The 22008-nt window shown below is 37.2% G+C and overlaps 1 protein-coding gene across 1 annotated transcript in view; it reads right to left on the bottom strand.

The window, feature by feature from the left end:
* Positions 1–22008, bottom strand: part of ATRNL1 (attractin-like 1) — a 580396-nt gene that overhangs the window by 111210 nt on the left and 447178 nt on the right. The window contains exon 29 of the mRNA XM_009881641.1: positions 15823–15930. Within this exon, the coding sequence (XP_009879943.1) occupies positions 15823–15930 (108 nt within the window). The remainder of the gene's footprint in view (positions 1–15822; positions 15931–22008) is intronic.

Raw genomic sequence — 22008 nt, 5'->3', positions numbered from 1 at the left:
GGGCTCAGAGTCCATGACCACCTCCATTGTGAAAGCAATTAGAGCATCCTTTTAACACACTGACTCTTTTGCTCATATACCTCAGTGACCTAACATGCTTAGGAAAAAGGTATTTGGAATGACTCACTCTACTTTACCGGAAAGTACACAATTCTGTTATCTCTGGTTGACAACCAGAGCCAGTAATAAGATACAGTTTATGCCATTCAGATGTTTGTATGTGTCAGTTACATTTGTTAACATACCTGTTAACCTAAAATACATAGTCTAGGCACATAAGCACTGAAGTGAGTCAATAAATCACTGAAAGATGACACCTTTATGAAGTGGCAGGGATTTTTTAATTAGTCAGATGAACACACCTATTCCAAAAATGAGGTACTGGCTATTTAAGGGAAACTTTATTATGATTAAGAAGAGTGGCCAGCCTATTTTGTGAAGGTGTAAAAAAATAAAATACATACTAGGGAGAAAAGTTACATCTGCCTGGACTACCTAATAGGCTTCAAAGGGGACACTGGCAAAAAAGTACTAACATGTACTAAAGAGAGAAGATTTTTAATAGTGGGATCTCTTAAAGTGCAGCTGTCACACACAAGTAAGAAAACTATGATTGACATGTTACCAAGAAAAAGAAGAAAAACCAAGCAAACAAAATCAGACATAGAGAGAAAAACATCTTTCTCATTTACTCTTAGTAATAGGTACTTGAAACCTATTTTTTTCTTCTGTTTCTTCTTTGAAGAACTAAAATAGCATTGCCAATCTATACAGCATAGAAAACAGCTTTAGTACAGTTCACCTTAACCAAATTCCAGCCAAGGCACCCTGCATTAAACAAGAAAGAAAAAAGACTTTTCTTTCCACAGCTCACCAAGTTCCCAGGCTGCTTCCTGTGGTCAACCGTTGCTCTTCACACAAAGCTCTTCCAACATCTCTCAGCACAGCTCTACCACCTTTTCAGAAGAACCTGCAAATTTGCTATTTATTTGGAGCTAGGCTTTTACAGCTGCTGTTTCTAATTGGTCAAAGCTGAGGATAGGTGAAAGCCTGTGAGTGGGACCTCCATTAACCCTTTCTGGTTTGTTACTCTGTGGACTGTGCCTAGTTTACCACTAACCCTCTAAAAAAACCCGCAAAAAAATGAATTCATCTCATCATACACAGGCCACAAACTCCTAACTGCATTTTCTAACTGCATGTGTACTGCCAATATTTAAACTCAATCTTTAAAAAACATTGCACATAGTATACAAAGGTACACATTGTAACTACCAAAAATGTAAAAGTTGGGAAAAAATTCTGGAATTTACGGGGTGGCATAAGAAGAAAAATTCAAAAAATATGTCTCACCAAGAAATATCAGCAGAAAAGCAGACATTGACCACTCTTACATGCTGCTACAGAGGGAAGTGCTTCTACAGCAGTTCTTTGATTATATTAATGTTAAAGCTGCTCTAGTTTATGCAGGAACTTAATATCCAACTTTATTCCATGCGTACACAAAAAAGTCACACAATTCTGAGCAATGCAGACCTTGTTTTTGCTGATGATTTTCAAGTGGTTAAGTTAGTAAAGAATACACCCAGACAGTGTGCTCACAGCCCAGAAGGCCAATCACATCCTGGGCTGCATCAAAAGAAGCACAGTCAGCAGGTCAAGGGAGGTGATTCTGCCCCTCTACTCCACTCTGCTGAGACCCCTCCTGCAGTACTGCCTCCAACTCTGGAGCCTCCAACATAAGAAGGAAAATCTGGGGAAATTCAGACTGGTCATGCTAACCTGCTTCCCTGGGAAGACTATGAAGGAAATCCCCCTAAAAGCTCTGTCCTGGCACATGAAGGACAAGAATTTCATTAGGAGCAGCCAGCATGGATTTATGAAAGACAAAGTTTGCCACACCAACCTGGTTACTTTCAGTGATGGTAAGACTGACTCAGTAGAAGACAGCAGTGGATGGCATTAACCTCGACATTAGGAAGACTCTCAAACAATTTTCTATGGTATCTTTGCAAACAAAACGGTGAGGTATAGGTGGCCCAGGAGTTACAAGGAAAGCCTAACAGTACAGAATTTGTTCAGTCTTAAGAGGAGAAGGCTAAGGTGGGATCTCATTGCCGTCTCCAACTATGCCATGCTTTTCTCACAGGGGTATGACAATAAGCAGCAGAAAGAAGTTGCAAGAAGGTAGACTCTGATGAGAAATTAAGAAAAGGGTTTTCACAATGAGGGCAGTCAAACATTTGAACAGGGGCTAGTGAGTCTGTGGAACCATCATTCTTCGAAATATTCAAACCCCCATCGGACAGGGACCTAAGCAACCTGGTCAAAGTTGGTCTGACTTTGCTCAGGGGTTTGGCTCATCCACAGTGTCTTTGACTGACAGACAACTACAAGAGGTTCCTTCCAACCTAAATCATTCTATGATTCCATTGTGCATGATGAATGCTGTTTCTACAGATTAGATTAACTGCCTAATTCAGTAAGTAAAAATATTGAATTTCAGCTTAACATGAACTATCCTAACGAGGATCAGTTCCTCGGCCCTATTGCAGTAAAGTCTCCAAAACAGCCGATGAGAAGGCGAGGTGTCTAGCACTGTAAATACTCAGCTAACAAATGGCTGCATTCATCTGCCAGAAGTGCTCGCCATTTTACTATCTTAGTGACCACAATGCTGAAACAGAATGATGCTTGGAGAAGATCTGCATGCTGATGAAGACGAGCTAGCTAAAGTTAAAATGGGCAAGGCAGAGGTGAGCAGGGGAAAGCATTCGTAAGACCCTACAATTACAGAGAAGATATACCAAACAATGATCAATATAACCCATTCTATAGAAGAGCCTTTGAATTTCTAATTCAGTCCCAGCTCTCATTAAGCAGCATTTCTAAATAATGCTTTCTGTTCTTCCCAGTTGATTTAAAGTTGTTGCCCCACATTCTGGAAGATAATGAGCTGATTGTACCATTTTCACCTCTAAGGGTGACTACAGTTCTATGATATACTTGGACATTTTAAGCCCTTTGAAAAACTATCTGAAACAGGGTAATAGAGTATACCTCAGTAGCAAAGGCTATTACAGAGGTTACTGTAAAAACATCAGATCTACGCTTTGCTTTCTGTACTGGCTTTTTAAAGAATATAAATTCAAGGTTTCAGACCTTATCCTCAAGACACTGAGTGGCTAAGACGGCACATCTAAAACACCGCCTAAAGGTATGTGATCAAACCTTTTTTTTTTTTTCCACATCTTGCACAATGGAACTTTTTGGAACAAAACCAATTCCAGGTATCACAGGAGATGTAAGTTCCTTAGGATTAGGTCAATAATGTTACTAAAATATTACTTGGTCTGCAACTTTCACAATCTTCCCTATCATTTACCCCAAATCCTAAACAAGTTTCTCTGACTTGTCCTCTCTCACATAAATGCAAGACAAAATATATTGATCAAACAAAACAAAACATGGCATCACGCACTCCCACACTAAATGCATTGGGATTATGCCATTTCCTGCTGCAAATATCAATGGTTATATGCAGCACATATGCAAATTGCAGCACTATGTCTAGGCTTTGGGAAATATGGTTTGGCTTGCATGCAAATTTTATCAACATATTACTCAGCAAAGAGGTCACATTAGGGGAGATACAGAAGGAGGTTTGTGCCATTTTATCATTGTGTATTTTGTGCATTTTATGGATGTATCACTGTTGCTCCCAAAGCGTCAACACATCTTCTTGTATCTTGCTTTCCTTCAGTGTCCTATTGTTTGTGTGTCCCTTCCAGTACTCCTCTTACTTGCTTTTCACCTTAAGCTGTTACATCTTCATATAATTGAAAGTAAAACAAAGTCACTAATAAGACAGACATCTGGGTTAGACAAGCTTATTTAAAATTTTCTTTAGCTATTTATTTTGCAAAGTAGTGGTAAACTGGTTATAAAATATTGCTAGATCCTAATCACACTGTGCTTTGCCCTCACTTCAATGGATATTGTCTGCAGAATTTTCCTACTAGAACAGAAACAGATGATGTAACTATTTTGGAGAAAAAGAAAATTAAATATTTAGATTGTAGTACTACTTCTAGCACTTATTATACTGGGAAGTGAGAAAAATAAGGGTGGTTTTTTTTTTCAATTTTTAAAAAATACATTTCTGCAATTACTCTGCATTTAACCATAAATCCATTAGAGTAGTTGTAGTGTTTCACTAGTCAAGTTTTAACGGTGCTCAAGTAGATATATGTTGTGCTGGATTTGGACCTGGTGCAACTCTACCTTTCTTGAGTTCAGCAAGTGAGTGATGGGAGAATGTAACTCAAATAACATTCATGATTAAGCCCAGAAGCTACACAGGAGTACATGACAACAAGTTTTGGAGATTTTTTAATGCATATTCAATTTATGATGTTTGGCTGGCTCTGTTTATAACAAAATGGTAATATATTTTCTTTCTTTTAATATGATTTTAAAATATTCTTCATGCAAAAACATGAAATATGTACTTTACAGCCTGCATATTCCCAGAGGAAAATGATCTAACTGGATCTCATTGCCAGTCCCATCACCGCCTCTTGGTCTATTTACCGGCGATCTTAAAGAGTGTCCTATGCTTGTGTGTTTTGTGTTGCAAAACACAAATTATATTTGTGAGTCACTGGATAACGCTTTCCTTTTCTGTACATAAACTGATATTTAAGTGTGTTCAGAAGGGTACATTTGATTTCTTCTGATGCCTACAATTTGAAAAATTTTTCAATATAAAATAAACTCCTTGTCTACTTTTCCAAAAGCCCAGTGGCTTTTCCTTTAATAACCATTAAGTTGTTTGTAGAACAGAATAACTTTATTTATTAACTCCAGCTGATTCAATATTTATACATCTTTTTCAAAGGCCTAAACAGTTGAGACAAGAAGCTGACAGCAAGTGTCTTTTTAAACTTCCCAGTTTCTTACTGAAATCTGGATAATAAAGATAAGAAAAAGGTCATTTTGTCAAGGACATAGTATAAGGAAAAGCACTGGGAAAAGCAAAATTCTACTCTGAATAAAATTCCAATAACGTGAATATATACCAAAGATGAAAAAAGGAAAATTTTATTTCATACATATCTGTTAAAAACTTTACTGCTTCACACTAATGAACAATAATGTTTTACAGTCTTTGTTATAGGAAGCTCTAATAGATTTGTAAAGTACAGTATATTTATAACTGGGAGCAATCACCTATCACAAATACTGCTTCCTTTTTAAAGGAGTTCCTCTTGTAGAGATGGCCCGGAGAACAAACTTACTGATGTTCCCAATTTCCCTGCAGTCTGACTGCCTTTGTAACTTCTGCTTTACTGCAGCTTCTACTTTACTGCAGTACACCACTCATAATCTTTTGATTTCCAAAAGAAATTCTACAAGAGGAAGGGTCCTTCAGGACCATTAAAGAATCATACCATTGGGCCCTGCATCCTGATTGAGCCCACTCATTTTTCAAATTCTAGTGTTATGGCATTTTCTATAATAAAAACATTGTTGACTATTACTGAAACTAACACCTTATGCAGTGTTTCTACTTCTGCTTTGCTAAAGCCAGTGAATGGAATCCATTCCTTATAACTTACATACCCAGCCTCCTCACAGATTCTTTCAAATTTTGGGTTCCTCGCAACAAAGAAGTGATCTAGTCTGCCTGTAATTACTACCACACCTTTCTGAACAATCAGTGTGAAAAAAGGAAACTGCTTCTCACAATACGCAAAAGGAATGATAGGCTGCCTCCTCTTCCACCGAGAACACAGGGAACAAGGAGGAATGCTACGCAGCATGCTTAGATTCAATTCCCCCAGCTCTGATGATGGGCATGATGACAGCAGTACCCACATTTGCCTTTTGTATGGTAGAGCAGATGTCAGAACAGTGATCCTGATCCAGGTAAGGAGAGAGCTGAGCTTCAGGCTCTACGCAGTCCAGAAGGCTCATGGTCTACCTAAACAGGAACACGCTCCATCTTTTTTCTTGCAATTGAGCCACCATGCAATCAGAAATTCAAGAGCCATGATGCCCAAAGCGCAGCAGGCAGAACCAAAGTGAGACACCGAGGTGGAAAGAGCATACCCTGTAGCTCTGGATCCTGACCACAGGGAACGTCTTACATCTGCCCCCTTCCAGAGGAGCGTCCAGCTCACCCGAGCATCAGATTCCCTCTAATCTGTTCTTTTGCCACCTGATTAATCCACTCTTGAAGCTGTAAAAATATGAGTGTACTCCCACAGGATGCCTGGGGCTATGTAGGTATAGTCCTCTTCATGTTCAGTGCTTTCCTACCTCGTGGACAAATGCTGTACTCACTATATTATCATGCAAGGTTGCCATCTTCTTAGTTTAGTTGTAGTCCTGAGCAGACATAATATTTCAGTCTTTCCTGTGGACTCAGGCAAAACTTAGCTAATAACTCTCTGAAAGCAGAGTCTGTAGACCAAGTAGAAAATCACCTGCTGGGTTGAAAAGTCTTGGAAAGCAAGCAAATCGGATGGCTCTCGGAAGCTTAGGTGAGGTTTAGGCATCTGCTGCCCAGGGCAGGTGCATTGCCTTCTATGCAATGAATTCACATTCACTTCAGACTCAAATTTAGTTTGATAGAAGTTATAGAAAGATAAAACTTCAGTGAAAACTGGCATAACCTATTACATTATCCAACAATACATGCAGGTTGTCAAGTTCTGTGAAGAAAAGCAAAGGCACTGCACTTTTGTCTCCTGTCTGCTGCAGTTTCAATATATATTATTGTTGGCAGGAAGAACTGGAACTCAAGTACAGACCTAGGAAATGGCATGCAGGTAAAGTCTCTGAAGTAAAGCTAAGGACTACAATTTGCCAAATATCAAACAACACTCTACAGCAGCCAGTTCCACCTGGAAACATGAGAAAAAGCTGATGAAAGACTATAGTTCCTGTATGTATTTCTTCTTCTTCTCCTTTCCTTTTAAAGAGAGAAATGTCCTACTTTAAAGATGAGAAATAACTTTTGATCTAAACCCAAAAGAAATACCAAGAAAATATATATAACTAGAAATAGCAGCCTGTCAGAGAATGGCATGTGCAAATCGGGTGTACAGAAAGGCCCAGTCAATCAAACCGAGAAAAATTTCAATCTATGTGCTTTTTAGTTATCCCAACAACATAATTATTTCCATGCTTTGGTATGTTCAGTTTAAACAATTCTGGAAAAATCTCATTGTCATGGATTTACTATCCAAAAGCAAGATTCCCATAAGCAAGCCTTGTTCAAAGACAATATTAGAGGTACGTATATATTTTGTTTTGCATTCACTGAATTTTGTATCTATCTACTTTATGAAATAAGACGTCGGAAAGATTGTATCCATTAATTTTAATGAACATAGGACATGTACAGTGTCATTATTCATAACATTTACAGACACATCTAAACACTTCTGCCTGAAAACAATCAGAATATTTATTTTGATACTTTCAATTTGCAACTATGTGCAATACGATAATAATAATTTCTATTCACAGCATGCCAATACCGCTGAAACACCTACATTTATCTAGTCAGCCAAAATTCCTGCTAATTGTTCCAATTGAGCATGAAATTTGTTGGCAATTTTGTTCAAGACAAATCATATATTTCTATCCAAACAATTTCTATAGTCGTTTGATTATGCAGAACATGTGCCAAATAAATGTTGTGAAGTGGAAAGAAACATTTTTGTTAAAAAAAAATGAACAAAATCAGGTTTTCAGAACTAATTGTGAATTCACAGATACTACAACTCATAAGCTAATAAGCAGAGGCTTTACTCTCTTTTTAGTATAAAATATTAGGACATCAACCTGCATGTAGAAAAATCTCCTATATATCATGTTTAAGGCATTCTTACAATGTCTGTTTACCCATGAGGGTAAATTAACTGAACAGAAATATGCAAGCAAACAACAGAATGTAGGGATTAAAAATGCGTTTTCTGTAAATTTAGACCCTGGATACATTCCAGAACCAATACAGAATTTTTGAAAACTTTCTTTAAATTAAGGACTCTGTCCAAACAGCAACAAGTTTTGAGGTGTTAGTACACATTTTAGCAATAAACACACACAAAAAAATTTGGACTTTTTGAAAAAAAGATATCGCTTCTCCCAGGCAGTATTTCTCAGGCTATTTTTAGATTTCTCATATACTGAAAGAGAAAACTATTACTTAGAAATCTTAAAATATTAACTTGATTTTGTGCAAGGTATTGAACATCTATACACTTTGCATTGAGCAGAGTTAGTATACACAACACACAGAAAAAAAATCATAGCTGTGTCCAGTATGCACGAGCAACTAGACTAAGTATTTGTTCTGAATCACAGGCTCAGAACATTCACACATTGCTAGACATAAATTTAAAGAGAAGCAACAAAAATATTACGCAAATGTAAAGATATTTAATTGGGCAGAGCTACACTGTTTTATATGACCACTGAACGAGGAATTAAATAGTGTGAAATCTAAAATTCTTACTTCATGAAAAACAGTTCATTACGTGAGGAAGGAGTTATTGCAGGTACCAAAGAATTCTGCTTTCAGGTAAATGCTTTTCTCTAAAGGATGAACTACCAAATCTGAATTTTGCGTATGATGTAACATGCATCACACATGGTATCACAAAAGGATACCCAAGGTGAATCAATCATTTGCAAAGAAGAAAAAAATAGATTTGAAGGTAGGATTTATAATAAAGTGACTCCACAGTTTAGGAGAAAGTCTTCCAGATGAACAGGACTGAAGGAGTGGGCAGAGAAGAATGCAGTGAGCCATCAAGGTCAAAGTGTAGCACAAGATAATGGAGTTCTTGAGGCAGTGGACAGCAAATTTAGCATGATCTTTGAGTAATACAGAAAAACAGAAAATGTGGTCCAATATAGATTCTTCTCTTCAGTGTCAGGAGTATCCTCTGACTACATTTCTCTGACATCTAGTAGTGTAGGAAGCATGGATTTTGAAAGACTATAAAAATGGTAATGCACCAGTTAGGATAAAAATAATTGCATCATGAATACAGGCTTAAAGGAGAATATTGAAGCTATTCCAGAATGGATTGGACATCATATTAAGTAGACCTACAGTCAGGGAGAGACAGAGGGTCAGAGATGACTTAACAGTTCGATCTTGCAAGAAAACTGAGGACATAAATCAATGAAAATAACAGCAAAAGTGAAGAAAAGGGTCAGAAATACTCAGTAACAGAAAACTAATAGTGTAATGAAGGTAATTAAGGTGTTCAAACAACAGAAATGGAAAATTTTCAGAGAGTATCAAAAGGAAGAGCTAGGTGGCAATCAGAATAATAATAAAGACAGCCGAAAGGAGAGAAGCTAATGGAGCTATGGGTACCTGAGAAATGTTTGGCTAAGCGGTTCTAAAAACCTTCCAATAAAAGAAATTCCATCACCTCCCAGGCAATTGCTTCCAATGATTCAGCTTTATTATGAGAAGTTTTTCCTGATATCCAGCCTAAACGTCCTCTACTACAATTTAAGTCCATTACACCTTCGCTGCCTACAGTGCGTGCAAAGAAAAGACTGTTGCCCTCCTGATTGCTACTAACCTTTTGCATATTTGAAGGTTATTATTTTGACTCCTTTCCTTTCAATAGTCTACTCCAATTTCCTTGACTTTTCCTTGTAGTTATATTTTCTAAGTCTCTGATTGCTCACATTGTTCTCATCTAGATTCTCTCTCCTCTGGTCCTCCTTGAGCTGCAGTGCCACAGACCAGACACAGTACTTAGTGAAGCCCTTTTCAGTGCCAAGGAGAGCTTGGCTTACAGACAAACGGACAGTACAGATAATCCAAACTTGCAATTAGCAAGCGGTAAAAAAATACCAACTTTGCTAGGAGAGAAAAATATTCATTAGGAAAATGACAATTAAACTCAGAGATGAGAGTTCTAAAACACCAGCTCCTCACATGCACATCCAAAGCCTTCTAAGGGGCAGGTTACAAAAAAATAACACAACCTTAATTTCTGAATGACATTGAAAAGAACGAATGGGGTAGGTGTCTTTAAACTATGACTCTGCTCCCTTGAGTCCAGCTACAGCTTTTGCAGTCCCTGGAATCCTTCAGAACAACCTGCAGCTTGTTCTATGTAACTGTGGCTGAACTGGCTCAGAGGCTGTGTCCTATGCTTGGCATTACACCTTCCTCAGCACTAACCATGACAGAGATAGAAACATGGATTAGCCAGTGAAACTATCCTTCCACATCCAGGAGAATGTCTAGTTTTCCCACAAAATTGTGTGGGATAATGCCTAGTTATCCCACTGCAACAATAAAGAATAATCAGATTTGATCATATTTTAAACAAAGTTTATAATAAATAATTAATAAAATATATTAATACTTTCTTTAAAGTTCCCAGAGTTAGCTCCCCTATAAGCTTGCATGAGCAACACCTGCAACTTTGTAAATTATATAGTGTGACTTTTAAGTAAGCAAGAAGTGCAACTATAATGGTCTTTGATAGCTGCTGTTGCCAAATATACATTGACTTTATGGTAACTGGAAACAGGATGACCATTCTAGGGACAATTTCATCATTATCTGAAATAAATTGTTATTTTATTACAATGTGAATGAAGTTATCGTCTGACGCTGAGACTAAAATTAGGAACTGAGAATATCAAGGGGCAATCTGATGACCTGTAACAAAGAGTTGGGAAGAGTCTGTTCCATAATATTAGACATTATGTCATCAAAATAATGCAGGAGTAATGCTGATGAAGCATACAGTGGTTTCATTTTGTACAAAATAATGGAGCATTCTTAGGTTGCAGTTTCAAAAATTACTTACTGTATTATTCAAATTAAACAAGAAGACGAACCCAACTTAACTGGATTTATTTGTAAAGCAAGCTAAAAGGTCCTGACATCTTCTTGGCAGGAGACACCAGCAGCACAGCTTATTAGTATAACTTCAATTACCTAAACTTCACAGACCTCTGATACAGGATTTCAATGTGTTTTAATAAGTCACTCTGATTTCCAAGAGCCATTCTTGGTATAATGATAGCTACCGGTGTCGGTGCATACCTTACAATTCTTAGACTCAGATAAATGAGAAACAGTGGCCGATCTTTGCTTCCTAGTTATCAGGAGTGCCTGAAATTCAAAACTTATTTAATGTGCCGTAAATATTACTTACTGCTTGCTAGAGGAACAAAGCTAGATCTTATTTGAAATTTGAAATTCTTGAGATCATCTTACCTTGTCAGAAGTAGAGAACAATCTAACATCTGTGACAATTCTACAGGAAATACAGTAACTTGATGGAAAAATGACTGAAAGATTTACTGCATGTTTTTCTGCAGAAATAATTATTAATGAACATGGATTTGAAGAAAAAAAAAGATATTCAGGTAATACTGTAAAGATATCAAATGGATGATCATGGAGCAAATCTGTACTTGATTCTTATGCAGGCAATAACACATCTGTCTTTAATCCAGCAGATGCAGCACAGTAGATGCTGCTGTCCAGAGACTTCGCATGACCACACGTTAGAGTTTACGGTAGTGCCCACCTTATATTACAGGCCTAAAGAAAGAATCTGTCCCTGTTTCCAAAATAAAAATCATGGGCTCTGAATAAGAAGTTAGGCAAAGCAGGACAGAAGAAACACTTTTATTACTTTTCACTTAACATACAGATTAATGATTGTCCGCAGCACAGTGGAAGTGAATTTTGAAGAGTGATTTATATTTTGGGGAAAAAATGTTGCCTAAAGGAATCTTAGAATATAAAGATAGCCTAAATGATTTAGCTTTTGGGACATACTAAGGAGCAAAAAGCAACCAGGTCTGGAAATGGCTTAGATGTCTAGAAAAAAGAAATGAAAAGAATAAAAAATGTTTTAACACTGAGGCCATTGAGTGTCTAGAAGTGTTGTATCTATTGATCTATGATGCTACTTTAATTTTTTATGATTCTAGTATTGAAAAAATTATGGTGGTATCACAAAATATCACAATGGTCTCAAACTCTCTGGACAATGTGCTTCTGGTGTTTTCTTACTCTGCTCCTTAACAGCCCGTGCTATGTGAAACTGCTGGCGGGGGGACCTTAGGAATTCTTTCTCTTCTTTTCCCTGCCCCTGGGACACCGGTCACTTTGTTGTAGCCCCCCCCCCCCTTGACTGTTCCCCTCTTGGTATCCAGAGGTTCACTGCCTTCCAGTTCTCCCTTCCTCTCCTCCACCGGAGTAACTTCAGGCTGCTCTTATTCTCCCCAAGAGGGAGGAGGAAGAGTGAGGGTTGGCCTTCCTCCAGTCTCACCTTCCCTTGTAAGAGCTCATGCAGATTTCGTCGCTTCTACTTAGGGAAATGGCAATTGTAATGGCAGCAGACGAAGATGTAGATTAGGGCTGGCATGGGTTAAATAGGATAACTGCGCACAAGATTAGTATCATGAATATCATGCCACAACAGGAGTAGATATTACTTCATAGATTTAAAATTAGGACACTACCATGTTACCAATATCATTAGCAAGATAGTGGCTGATGTGATATCAAGAAGCAAGGAGGGCAAGGGAAAAACTAAGTTTGATTTCTTCTGTGTTAAGTTTAAGCTGACAATACGATATTTAATAGTTGATATAAGGCCAACATGACAGAATGGATGACAGGATGAGACTTGTTAATGTCATGTTGTGAATCAGTTACACAGAAAGGCAGCCTGAAGAGGTAAAGATTGATGATTAACATGGTTTAAATTGGGAAGAGCAAAGGCTATTGCCAGTGCCTGAAAACCCACTCAGACAGCAGGAAACAGGAGGAATATGATGCAGATCAAAGTATTTTGAAGGAGTTAATATCGAGATATTGTCATTTCGTTGGCAAAACAGTAAGAAAGATAGACTGGCTGGTAAAGACTCCAAAGCAGAAAGAGAGCCCAAAATAACAGAGGTTCAACTCTCTTCTGTAGTGTTTTGGGGATTTTATTTTAATCTGTTGCAAATTGCTGCTAACTGAAAATAGACCCAAATATTATCAGTTGTATTCACAGAATCACAGAATCTTCAGAGTTGGAAGGGACCTCTAGAGATCATCTAGTCCAACTCCCCTGCTAAAGCAGGATTGCCCAGAGCACATTACTCAGGACTGCATCCAGGCGGGTTTTGAAAATCTCCAGAGAAGGGGACTCCACAACCTCCCTGGGCAGCCTGTGCCACTGCTCTGTCACCCCAACTGTAAAGAAGTTTGTGCATGTGTAATGTAAGTATCTAAACTAGTCGATCATTTTAAGTACAGTATCCATACCCTAATTTTTTTAGATATGCTTTCCAAACGCTGGACAAAAAATGCCTTACTACTGCAACCTAAAACTCTACAGCAAAGCAGTTGCTCTGGATATTTACAAATAAATGCAAGTAATAAAACAAAAGCTAACCAAATGGCATACTGGAATTACCATGTAGATAGTCATATGAATATTGACACGTATCAGCCCATCAGTACTAATATAGAACGCCAGCTGTACAAAACCACCATCATGTGAGCCAGATGACATAAACGAACAGCAGTCTTACTATGCAGTTGAATGGGAGACTTGCAGCAATATTTGGAACAGTTCAGTGACATTACACTTTGCCCAAAGGACCCATGGATCAAGACAATGTCATTGGAAGTGCCAGAGTTATTAAGTCTCAAGAAAAGTATAGGGCGAGGGGATGCAACACACCACCATTAAAATTGGAACCCCTGGCGTATCAGTGCAAGATCTTTGCAATGTCCGTGGAACATTTTGAAGAGAGTTAGTGCATATTGCTCATTTTAACCTATTTTTCTCTAACTTTAAAAGATCACAGTGGGCATCAGAAATCACAGAATTATTAAAATAATTTAAAGATTCTAACAACACAACAAAATGAAGTTACAGATACTTCATGCTATTCTATTGTTTAAGCATTGGATCCTGGAAATACATGTGTGATCCCAATCCCCTTCAGTCCAAAAGAGAGCTGAGACTGAAGAACAGAATGGCAACTACAACTTTTAGTGTCCTTTCACAAATTGAGGATAGACCTGGAATAGAAGCTTAATATAGCTCTTTCTTACAGAATGCACATCAAAGGACAATCAATAGCCTGAATCACATTCATTTAATCCTTAGCACAATGCTTTGTTTTGATATAGATCAGTATATTGTAATTCCAAGAAAACTTTGAATGGACTTCATTCTGTATATAACTACGTATCAATTAGGAAAAAACACTATGGATACTGAATACTAAACAATTACTAGAAAATGCTAGGCAAGGAAGAAAAAGCTAATAAAAACTGTAGAATATAATTAAAATATTTTAGTATCTACCTCTTTTAGTGCTAAATAAAAGATATGAGAGAAGAAAATGTGGCAATTAACTTGTGATGTTTAATTCTATATTTTAATTAAATAAACAGTATGTACAGAATTAGAGTTTGGATCCCTCAGCTCCAACTCATTGCCTCCCTCTGAAAAGACAACAGAGAAAATCTTCCCAGATATCGGCATAGAAACAATGAAATCACATTCAAAAAACTTAAATTTTAACTACAGTGTAATGCGTCCTTAGCCTAGGGAGCTGGAGAGGTCTTCTGTTCCAAGATAAAAGGAGACAGACAAATGGTGATATTGGTGAAGAATGTGGGGGTTCTTGTATTTGGTCAGAAAATAACAGAGCTTCTTCAAAGAGATATGGCATTTTTATGCATTACCTATTCCAAGTATTTAAATTACGTCAGGAAGAATAATTGTGATTGCGTCCTATACAGTAGCAGGACAGAGCGCCTCAATTTGGTAAGTACTCAAGAGCCGATTCTTTTTCTTACTGCTATGAATCTGTTTTTCACGTTGCTCACTTCTCCATGAACCTTAGAGATTTGATAGAGTGTATTTAATCTTCCATTGAAAGAGGCTATTGAGAAAAGTAAGAGAAGCTTTGAATTTAAGAGGAATTGGCAGCAATGAAAAGTACAGTCTTGGAAGATTTCAGAGCTATCACACCTCATTCCCAGGTCGCACCATAAATAAGATAAAGTAATAACTGTAAACACAATATTGTAAATTAAAGTAAAGGAATAGAGGATTACAATCTACCAAAAGCCCAACCTAGATTAGATATTCATTATTATCCACATACTGTAATTCTCCCTCTATTTTCAGGTGAAACTTCCAGAATCCATTTCATGCATTATTACACTATTCCAATATCACATTGCCTTGCATATTATTATTTCTTTCCCAATGTACTGCAATTACAATAAAAGAATGCAGTAATGTAGCCATTATCTACAAACGAAAATATGCAGTATATTCTGTATTCTTTAAACCTGTACATATAAAACACAACACTGAAATTCGACTTGCAGCTGGTTTATTTATTTATTTGTCTGTTTCTTTGCTGTAATCTCTGTTAATTAAGATAGATCTTAACTAGGGGGCACTGTGTACTCGAAGGACCGAGCATGAGGTTTGCTCCCTCCTTAAGGCCTGCATCTTGCTGTTCCTTCAGCTCACATCCATCAGGAAAGGACTGCCAGGTGAGCCGGCTGTCACTCCAGCCCAGGCTAATAGATTCTCCAGTGGCTTTTGTTACAGCTCATGTCATGCTATTAAAACTCTGCGCCTTGAAAATGGCATAACATATGTAGCTGAGACTTGTCAGCTCCAGGTAATCAGACACTGCTTGGTTTCAGAAGCAGATGCAGATGAGACTAGCAATATAAATATGCAAATCACAACGGTCCCTTGTCAGCACCACTGTTCCTACCTCTAATGGCCCTCGTAGAAAGTCTGTTTGCTCAGCTCCTACTTCCAGTGCTACATCGACAGAAGCAAAGGGGCGGCTGGCCATCTGCTGTCGCTCCCGCATAAGTTGCTGATGGGGAAAAAATGATGTTTTAACAAAACATTAAAAAATGCACCACATATTAGTCTGCCCGACTATACCTCCCATTAAAACATAAGAATGCAAATAGCATGCAAATAGTAATATTTGTAATATTAAAGGCAGAAAGTTATACTAAATTATCACCATCTATATTTACTTGAGAACTGAGCCCAGAGGGCTTATGTTGTCTACAAATGGTCTTTCAGCTTGAACTCTGATGAAATCTCCAAATGAAAGCTTCCCTAACTGACTAAATAACTTTGCTATTTGTGCAAGTTGCAAGCAAATACGGGAAATGGTTGGTAAAAATAGTGGAAGTCTAATTCCACTGATAACGCATGCATTAGAACACCTGCCAAGAACAAGTCCACTCGGCCTTCAAATTTTTACACTTCGCTACTAAGCCAGATGGAGTTAATAGTGTCAGGACTCATAATTTTTTGCAGTGACTTCTATATAGAGAATAATGTGTCAATACTGGGAAGCCTACATCAGTGTATTTGAATACGATCAGCTATGCTCACAGAGCTTGTATAATCCCTTCCAATCATACCAGTGTGCACAGAAGTCCCAAGCAAAACCACAAAGCTAACTCATATTTCTTCCTCCATCTGTAATTATAATGCTTATTAAACTATGATGAATAAAAATGATGACCAGCACTAGATATTACAGATCTTACTTCACTGGTTCAGTGCAACTAATAAAAGCATTATTAAATATTTAAAGTGAATGAGTCATGCAATTAAAGTCGTGTGCTCCTTCAACTGAACAGGATGTCACAGCATCTTGAAGAGACAAAATGCTTGCAAAAATGTTGTATTAGAAAAGATATAGTTCCAGTTTCTTATCATTTTTCTCCCTATTATTTCTCTGGAAAGCTTAAAACTTTAGAAACTTGCATGTAAATGACACTAGCACTGTGGCATACTGTTCATAAAAGCCTTTGAAACAATAAAAGGTATGCAAGCAAATATTTGCTAGCAGCTTAGTAATAAACACTCTTGATTTAAGGTCTGTTACAAAGCAACAAGATCCTTTTGTAATACTTCTCATGCATTTTTCCTTGACTTGCATTTTAAGATAGTCTATAGAAATCTAAAGAAGCACTGGTAACGTTAACATCAAAACAGTAGAGTAGTCTCCTAATGCATACACAGCACACTCCTAAGCCCTGAGTTTTATAAACATGCAGTATATTTGTCCGTAAGCACCTGCTCAAATGGGCTCACAGTATATCATACCAAGAGGACAGCTGATGTGTCTTTGGGTGAAACTGCATGTTTTACATCCACAATAAATAGAAGGTTATTTTGAATATCTAGATGGTTAAAAATTAGGTTTTTAACCCTTCATTTAAAAATGAAACTGATCATCTCTGTATACTGATTTACAGCAGCAGTGATTTGCATCAACACAATATATTCAAAGATTTTACAGCCAGAAAGAACTACTATAATGCTCTGGTCTTACCAACAACTTGACAAAGACCACAAAAATTTAAAGCATAAAATACTGAGTTACTACATGCTAAAATTACTATATCTAGCTCCTTTTCTTCCTAAAATAACAAACATTAAAGAAAACAATGTTATTAGAGCAGTCCTGCCATATGGAACTCATTACAGTACAAGTCTACAGAGCTATTGGCAAATGCTTACTTTTTAATGGGAAACCAAACATTGTTTTAAATTAATAGAATTGCTTGGGGAAAGTAGTTAAATGAGCAGAATAACCTATGCTCCAAATGCGCACACAATTGTTTAAAAGATTTACTTAATATAGACTATAAAGGAATGTGTATTTGATCTGCCGTCTGTTTTTTAAGGCTAGCAGTTTTCTTCACCTCCGCTCCTGGTCACACGTTCAGTAAAACCTTGTCATTCACAAGGTAGTCACCGCAATTTTGATACGTTGTCATTTGAGAAGAGTACTAGGAAGATTCTTAATTAGCTCTGTAAACAACAATGAAAACTGTAAAATGTTCGGCTGCCCATGAAGCGCTGCTGAGTTTGGCAGCTGAGCACTCGCACATCAAAGAAACGAGCGCTATTCAAAATACTGCTTCTTTCTGTTCAGTATTTTAAAGCTAACTGTAAGGTGCAGAACAGGAAAAATCAGGCACAATGGGGAGAAATAAAGGAAGAGATGATATTTAAAATCAGTTTTGTGGCTGGAAAAAGTCACTTAACTCCCACTATCTGATACTGTTCATGTATCAAGACTGGGACAAAGGCAAAGTTCCAACTATAGAAAGCCTTGTGGGTTAGATTATCGCATGGCAGGCGGCAATCAGGTGTGCCACCCTGTGCTCCAGTCACACACTGTTTTCATGTAGCCCATACCAGTATGGGGAAATTCCTGTCGTTCAGCTATAGGCCAAGAAAGAGGGAAACTCTCTGAACATGGGTATTAGAAGAAGAGTGAAAAAACTCTTCATTACCTTTTCCTCAGCAGTCAAAGAGTTTAAAAAAAAAACAACAAACCACACAGATTTCATCATAGCTGAGGCAGAATAAACATGGGATTGTGGAAAGCGGAAGTATGCTGGTGTTACTTATATACTCATATCCTCAAAAATTTACTGCATTTAAAAATCATGTGAAAAAAATACGTACTTCTTCAGTATGTATTCTTCATGCAGCTTCTTCATGCAATATTGGAATATTTTATCACACAATTTATAATATTCAGAATTAAGTACATGCCTAAGTATTCACTTAAAACTATGGGAAATTCAAAACATTACTTTCTCAGCACAGGACTGAGAAATTCAATGAGCATTTATCTGACCGAGCAGACAACCGATTCCAAGGTCTACCATAATTTTAAGTCTCATTAAGTGCAAGAGTATTGACAAGATTAATTTTTAGGCATTTCTATTATTTTGCAGCAATTTCAAAGTATTAATTTATATCCTATTAAATAGTTTTACTTGTAAAGTATATAATTATATTTGTCATCAGTGAAGAACAGTAAGATATTAGGATATTATAAATGAGTTCAATTTCTCACTCAAAACCCATATCATTTGAAAACATTTCTTTAAAAAACAACCATCTTGGCATAATTACTCCCTTGTCATGGAAATGTACATTTCAGCTGATTCTCCAGGGACATGTAGATATCTTCACCCATAGATTACATTGTTTTGGCATGCTAGACAAATAAGTACCTTTGAAATAGGACCTGCTTCCCCATCTAGAAGTATATCACCAGAAAGTATTTGCCTGGGTATACAATTCAATTTTACCATTGATCAAAAAAATTCTCCTGGGGGATACTTCTCCTCTGATCAATGCAGTTTGGAGTGAATTTAAATGTTCCATAGCATCTTGTATAATCTTCTATGAGCAAATTTATTTGTTGCAAAGTTCTTATTCGAGTAGAAATGTTTCATTTTATTTCTTTTATTTTGGTCGACAACATCTAGACTTACTTGCAAAATATTTTAATGCCCATATTTTATTCATGTACAATAAAACACTCAATGCAAAATACATATTACAATGATTTAACATTAACAGAATACAACATTTCAGCAATCCCAGGCTGACATGTTTAAAATCTTTTGTATTTTAGGAAGTGTTACCATTTTGCTTCTTTTTCCTATCTAGAAGACTCTTTTTCATTTTTTTTTAAGATTCGGTTTCTCATGGGGAATAGGATACTGTCCTTCTGACTAGCACTGCTTTTTCTGTGCTCTTCTCTTCACCTTCCAGTATAACTGTCCTAGAAAAGCCCTAATTGAAAAAAAAAAAACTTAATAAAATACATAAGATGTTAGGAACTAGGACAGGGGTACTTTCTTTTTGTTACACAGTAACAGACACTCTTGAGGGACTGATTAGGATATTAGGATAACTGAAAAGAATGAGACCATTTTAGTGCCATAATAGGATGAACAGAAAAATCCTTTTGAAGATCTTTCTGTTACGGTTTGGCATCTTTACGGGCTAGTTTAGCCCACTGGCAAGCCAGGTACACGTTGGGGTGTGCCATAAAGCAGCACAGACAAGTGTGTGTGGCCACGTTGATGGGGCAGCTCGGCAGCTAGGCTAGGGATAAGCAGGTGGCAAACACTTGTGAAAATGTTAGGAAGATTCTGACTGCCAGACCAAAAAAGTTTTCCATTTGGCTGTTTAGAGCCAGGCAGTCTCAGTACCCTGTCTCAGAAATGAGGAAGGATACGGCAGTTGAAAGGCAGCCTATCATTTTACCAACAGCAACAACCGCCTTGGTTTTCTAGGTTTTCCTCCTTCACTTATTAGATTTTCTTTTTTGTTGTTGTTTTTCCTAGATCAGATCACTACTAACATTGTACCAGGACATTCATGACTTTGTCAAGATGAGTATTCAAGACTGTGAAGAATGGTAATTCTGCAATCTCTCTGGCAAGTGCTCTCCAGTCCAGTGCTGCGCTACCCTCCCAGTGACAACCATTTTCCAAATGTCTAATCTGAAATTCCTATTCTGCTTATTCATCACCCAGCTCTGACTTGTCTGCAGTTACAACTTGGTCTCCTCCTCTCCTGTTTTTGTGCTGTCAACTGCTGATGTGAATAACACCAAAGGCTACAACAAAAGCGTTAACAATGTCACGCATTAAATCTCAGTTCTATAGGAAAAGTGTTTGCAGTGAGAAAAAATGTCAAAACCTTATGGAGAGTTGCATCGACTAATTTCTGATCGCGTTGCATTTGAAAAACTCAGAGGGTTAAAAAAATTAAAAATATATGTAAACGGACAGCCCTGGAAAACCAGAGAGTCTCTATAAACAGTGCAATTCAGTTGTTCATCACATATTCCTGAGGTTTCTTGTTGCCATATCTAATCAACAGAAGTAACTTAAACAGGTTTAAAAATGACTACACAGACCTGAGTGGACCACAGGCATTTTGGTTAGAAACACAATTTAATTCTCTTCAAAAATCTTAAATTCTCATTCTCAAACTGAATTATACATAGTGATATTTCAATGAAGCTCTGATTATTTGCTGTAATTTGCACAAGACAAAGATTGCCTTCTCTGTAACTTTTCTCATTGCAACTCTTGGTGTTACAAATCTCTTCAAATTAAATTAGCTATTTACATGGCTGGAAAGGAGAGCAATTTCTTATTTCCATGTTGAATAAGGTATTTGACTTAATTTCCAAATCAGCTGATTTCACTGGAAGGGCATATCATAGCCATTAAACTACTCGGTTGGTTTTTAGATGAGCAGATAGAGTGACTTTAAGAGATGGACAAATGCCAGCTTAGGAAACCAAGCAGCAGCAATAACCATACTTAGGACAGTAGTCTGACAATCTGGATTCATTCATTCTCTCCATCAGGAACTTCCTAAATAATCCTGGTCACTCGCTTTCCTTGTGCCTCATTTCCCACCCTGTTAAGTGGAAAGTGCCCTGACACGAGGGCATTGAGGTAGGCAATGGGATATTACAATGATGGATGTAGTATAACATGCTATTTGCACTGCAAAACAGACTGTGTGGAAACTTCCTAATATATCAGGCCCGTTTCCATACCACTTTCTTTTAAAATTGCCTGAAGAAAAAGTGCTTTCAGGTGTCTGCAAAGATCTGCCATGGGAAAAAATGAGAGGAGTTATACTTCTTGTCCTAGCTTCATACTGAATAAAATAAAGGGTTATTTAAACTAGACATAGTCCAGCAAACAACAGCTAAGACATACTTAAAATACAGTGTACACATCCCAAAAAATAACAGTTCCAAAAGGTCAAGTTTTTATGTATCCCTTTTGGAAACCAAATACCAGTCGTCTGTAATTTCCCTTGAACAAATCAAAAATTGGAAAAAAAAGATGAGCCCTGAAAAGGTCATTTTGTTGCTAGATCCAAGGAACAGACATTTAATGTATTGCACATTAGCAAGTAAAGAGCAAAATGTGAATCTACTGTGACTTCAGGTTTTGGACCATTTTGATTCTGGAATACAATTCCCATCTCTAAAACACTCAGAGTATGAAAACCTGCCTATTACAATGGAAATGGCGCCCTGGTTTATGCTTATTTGCCAGTAATTTATGGAGCCTCATGTTAC

Source organism: Charadrius vociferus, unplaced genomic scaffold (assembly GCF_000708025.1).
Source record: "Charadrius vociferus isolate BGI_N301 unplaced genomic scaffold, ASM70802v2 scaffold282, whole genome shotgun sequence".
Lineage (NCBI taxonomy): Eukaryota > Metazoa > Chordata > Aves > Charadriiformes > Charadriidae > Charadrius > Charadrius vociferus.
Note: the sequence above shows the minus strand (reverse complement) of the source record. Positions and strands in the feature narration are given on the sequence as shown.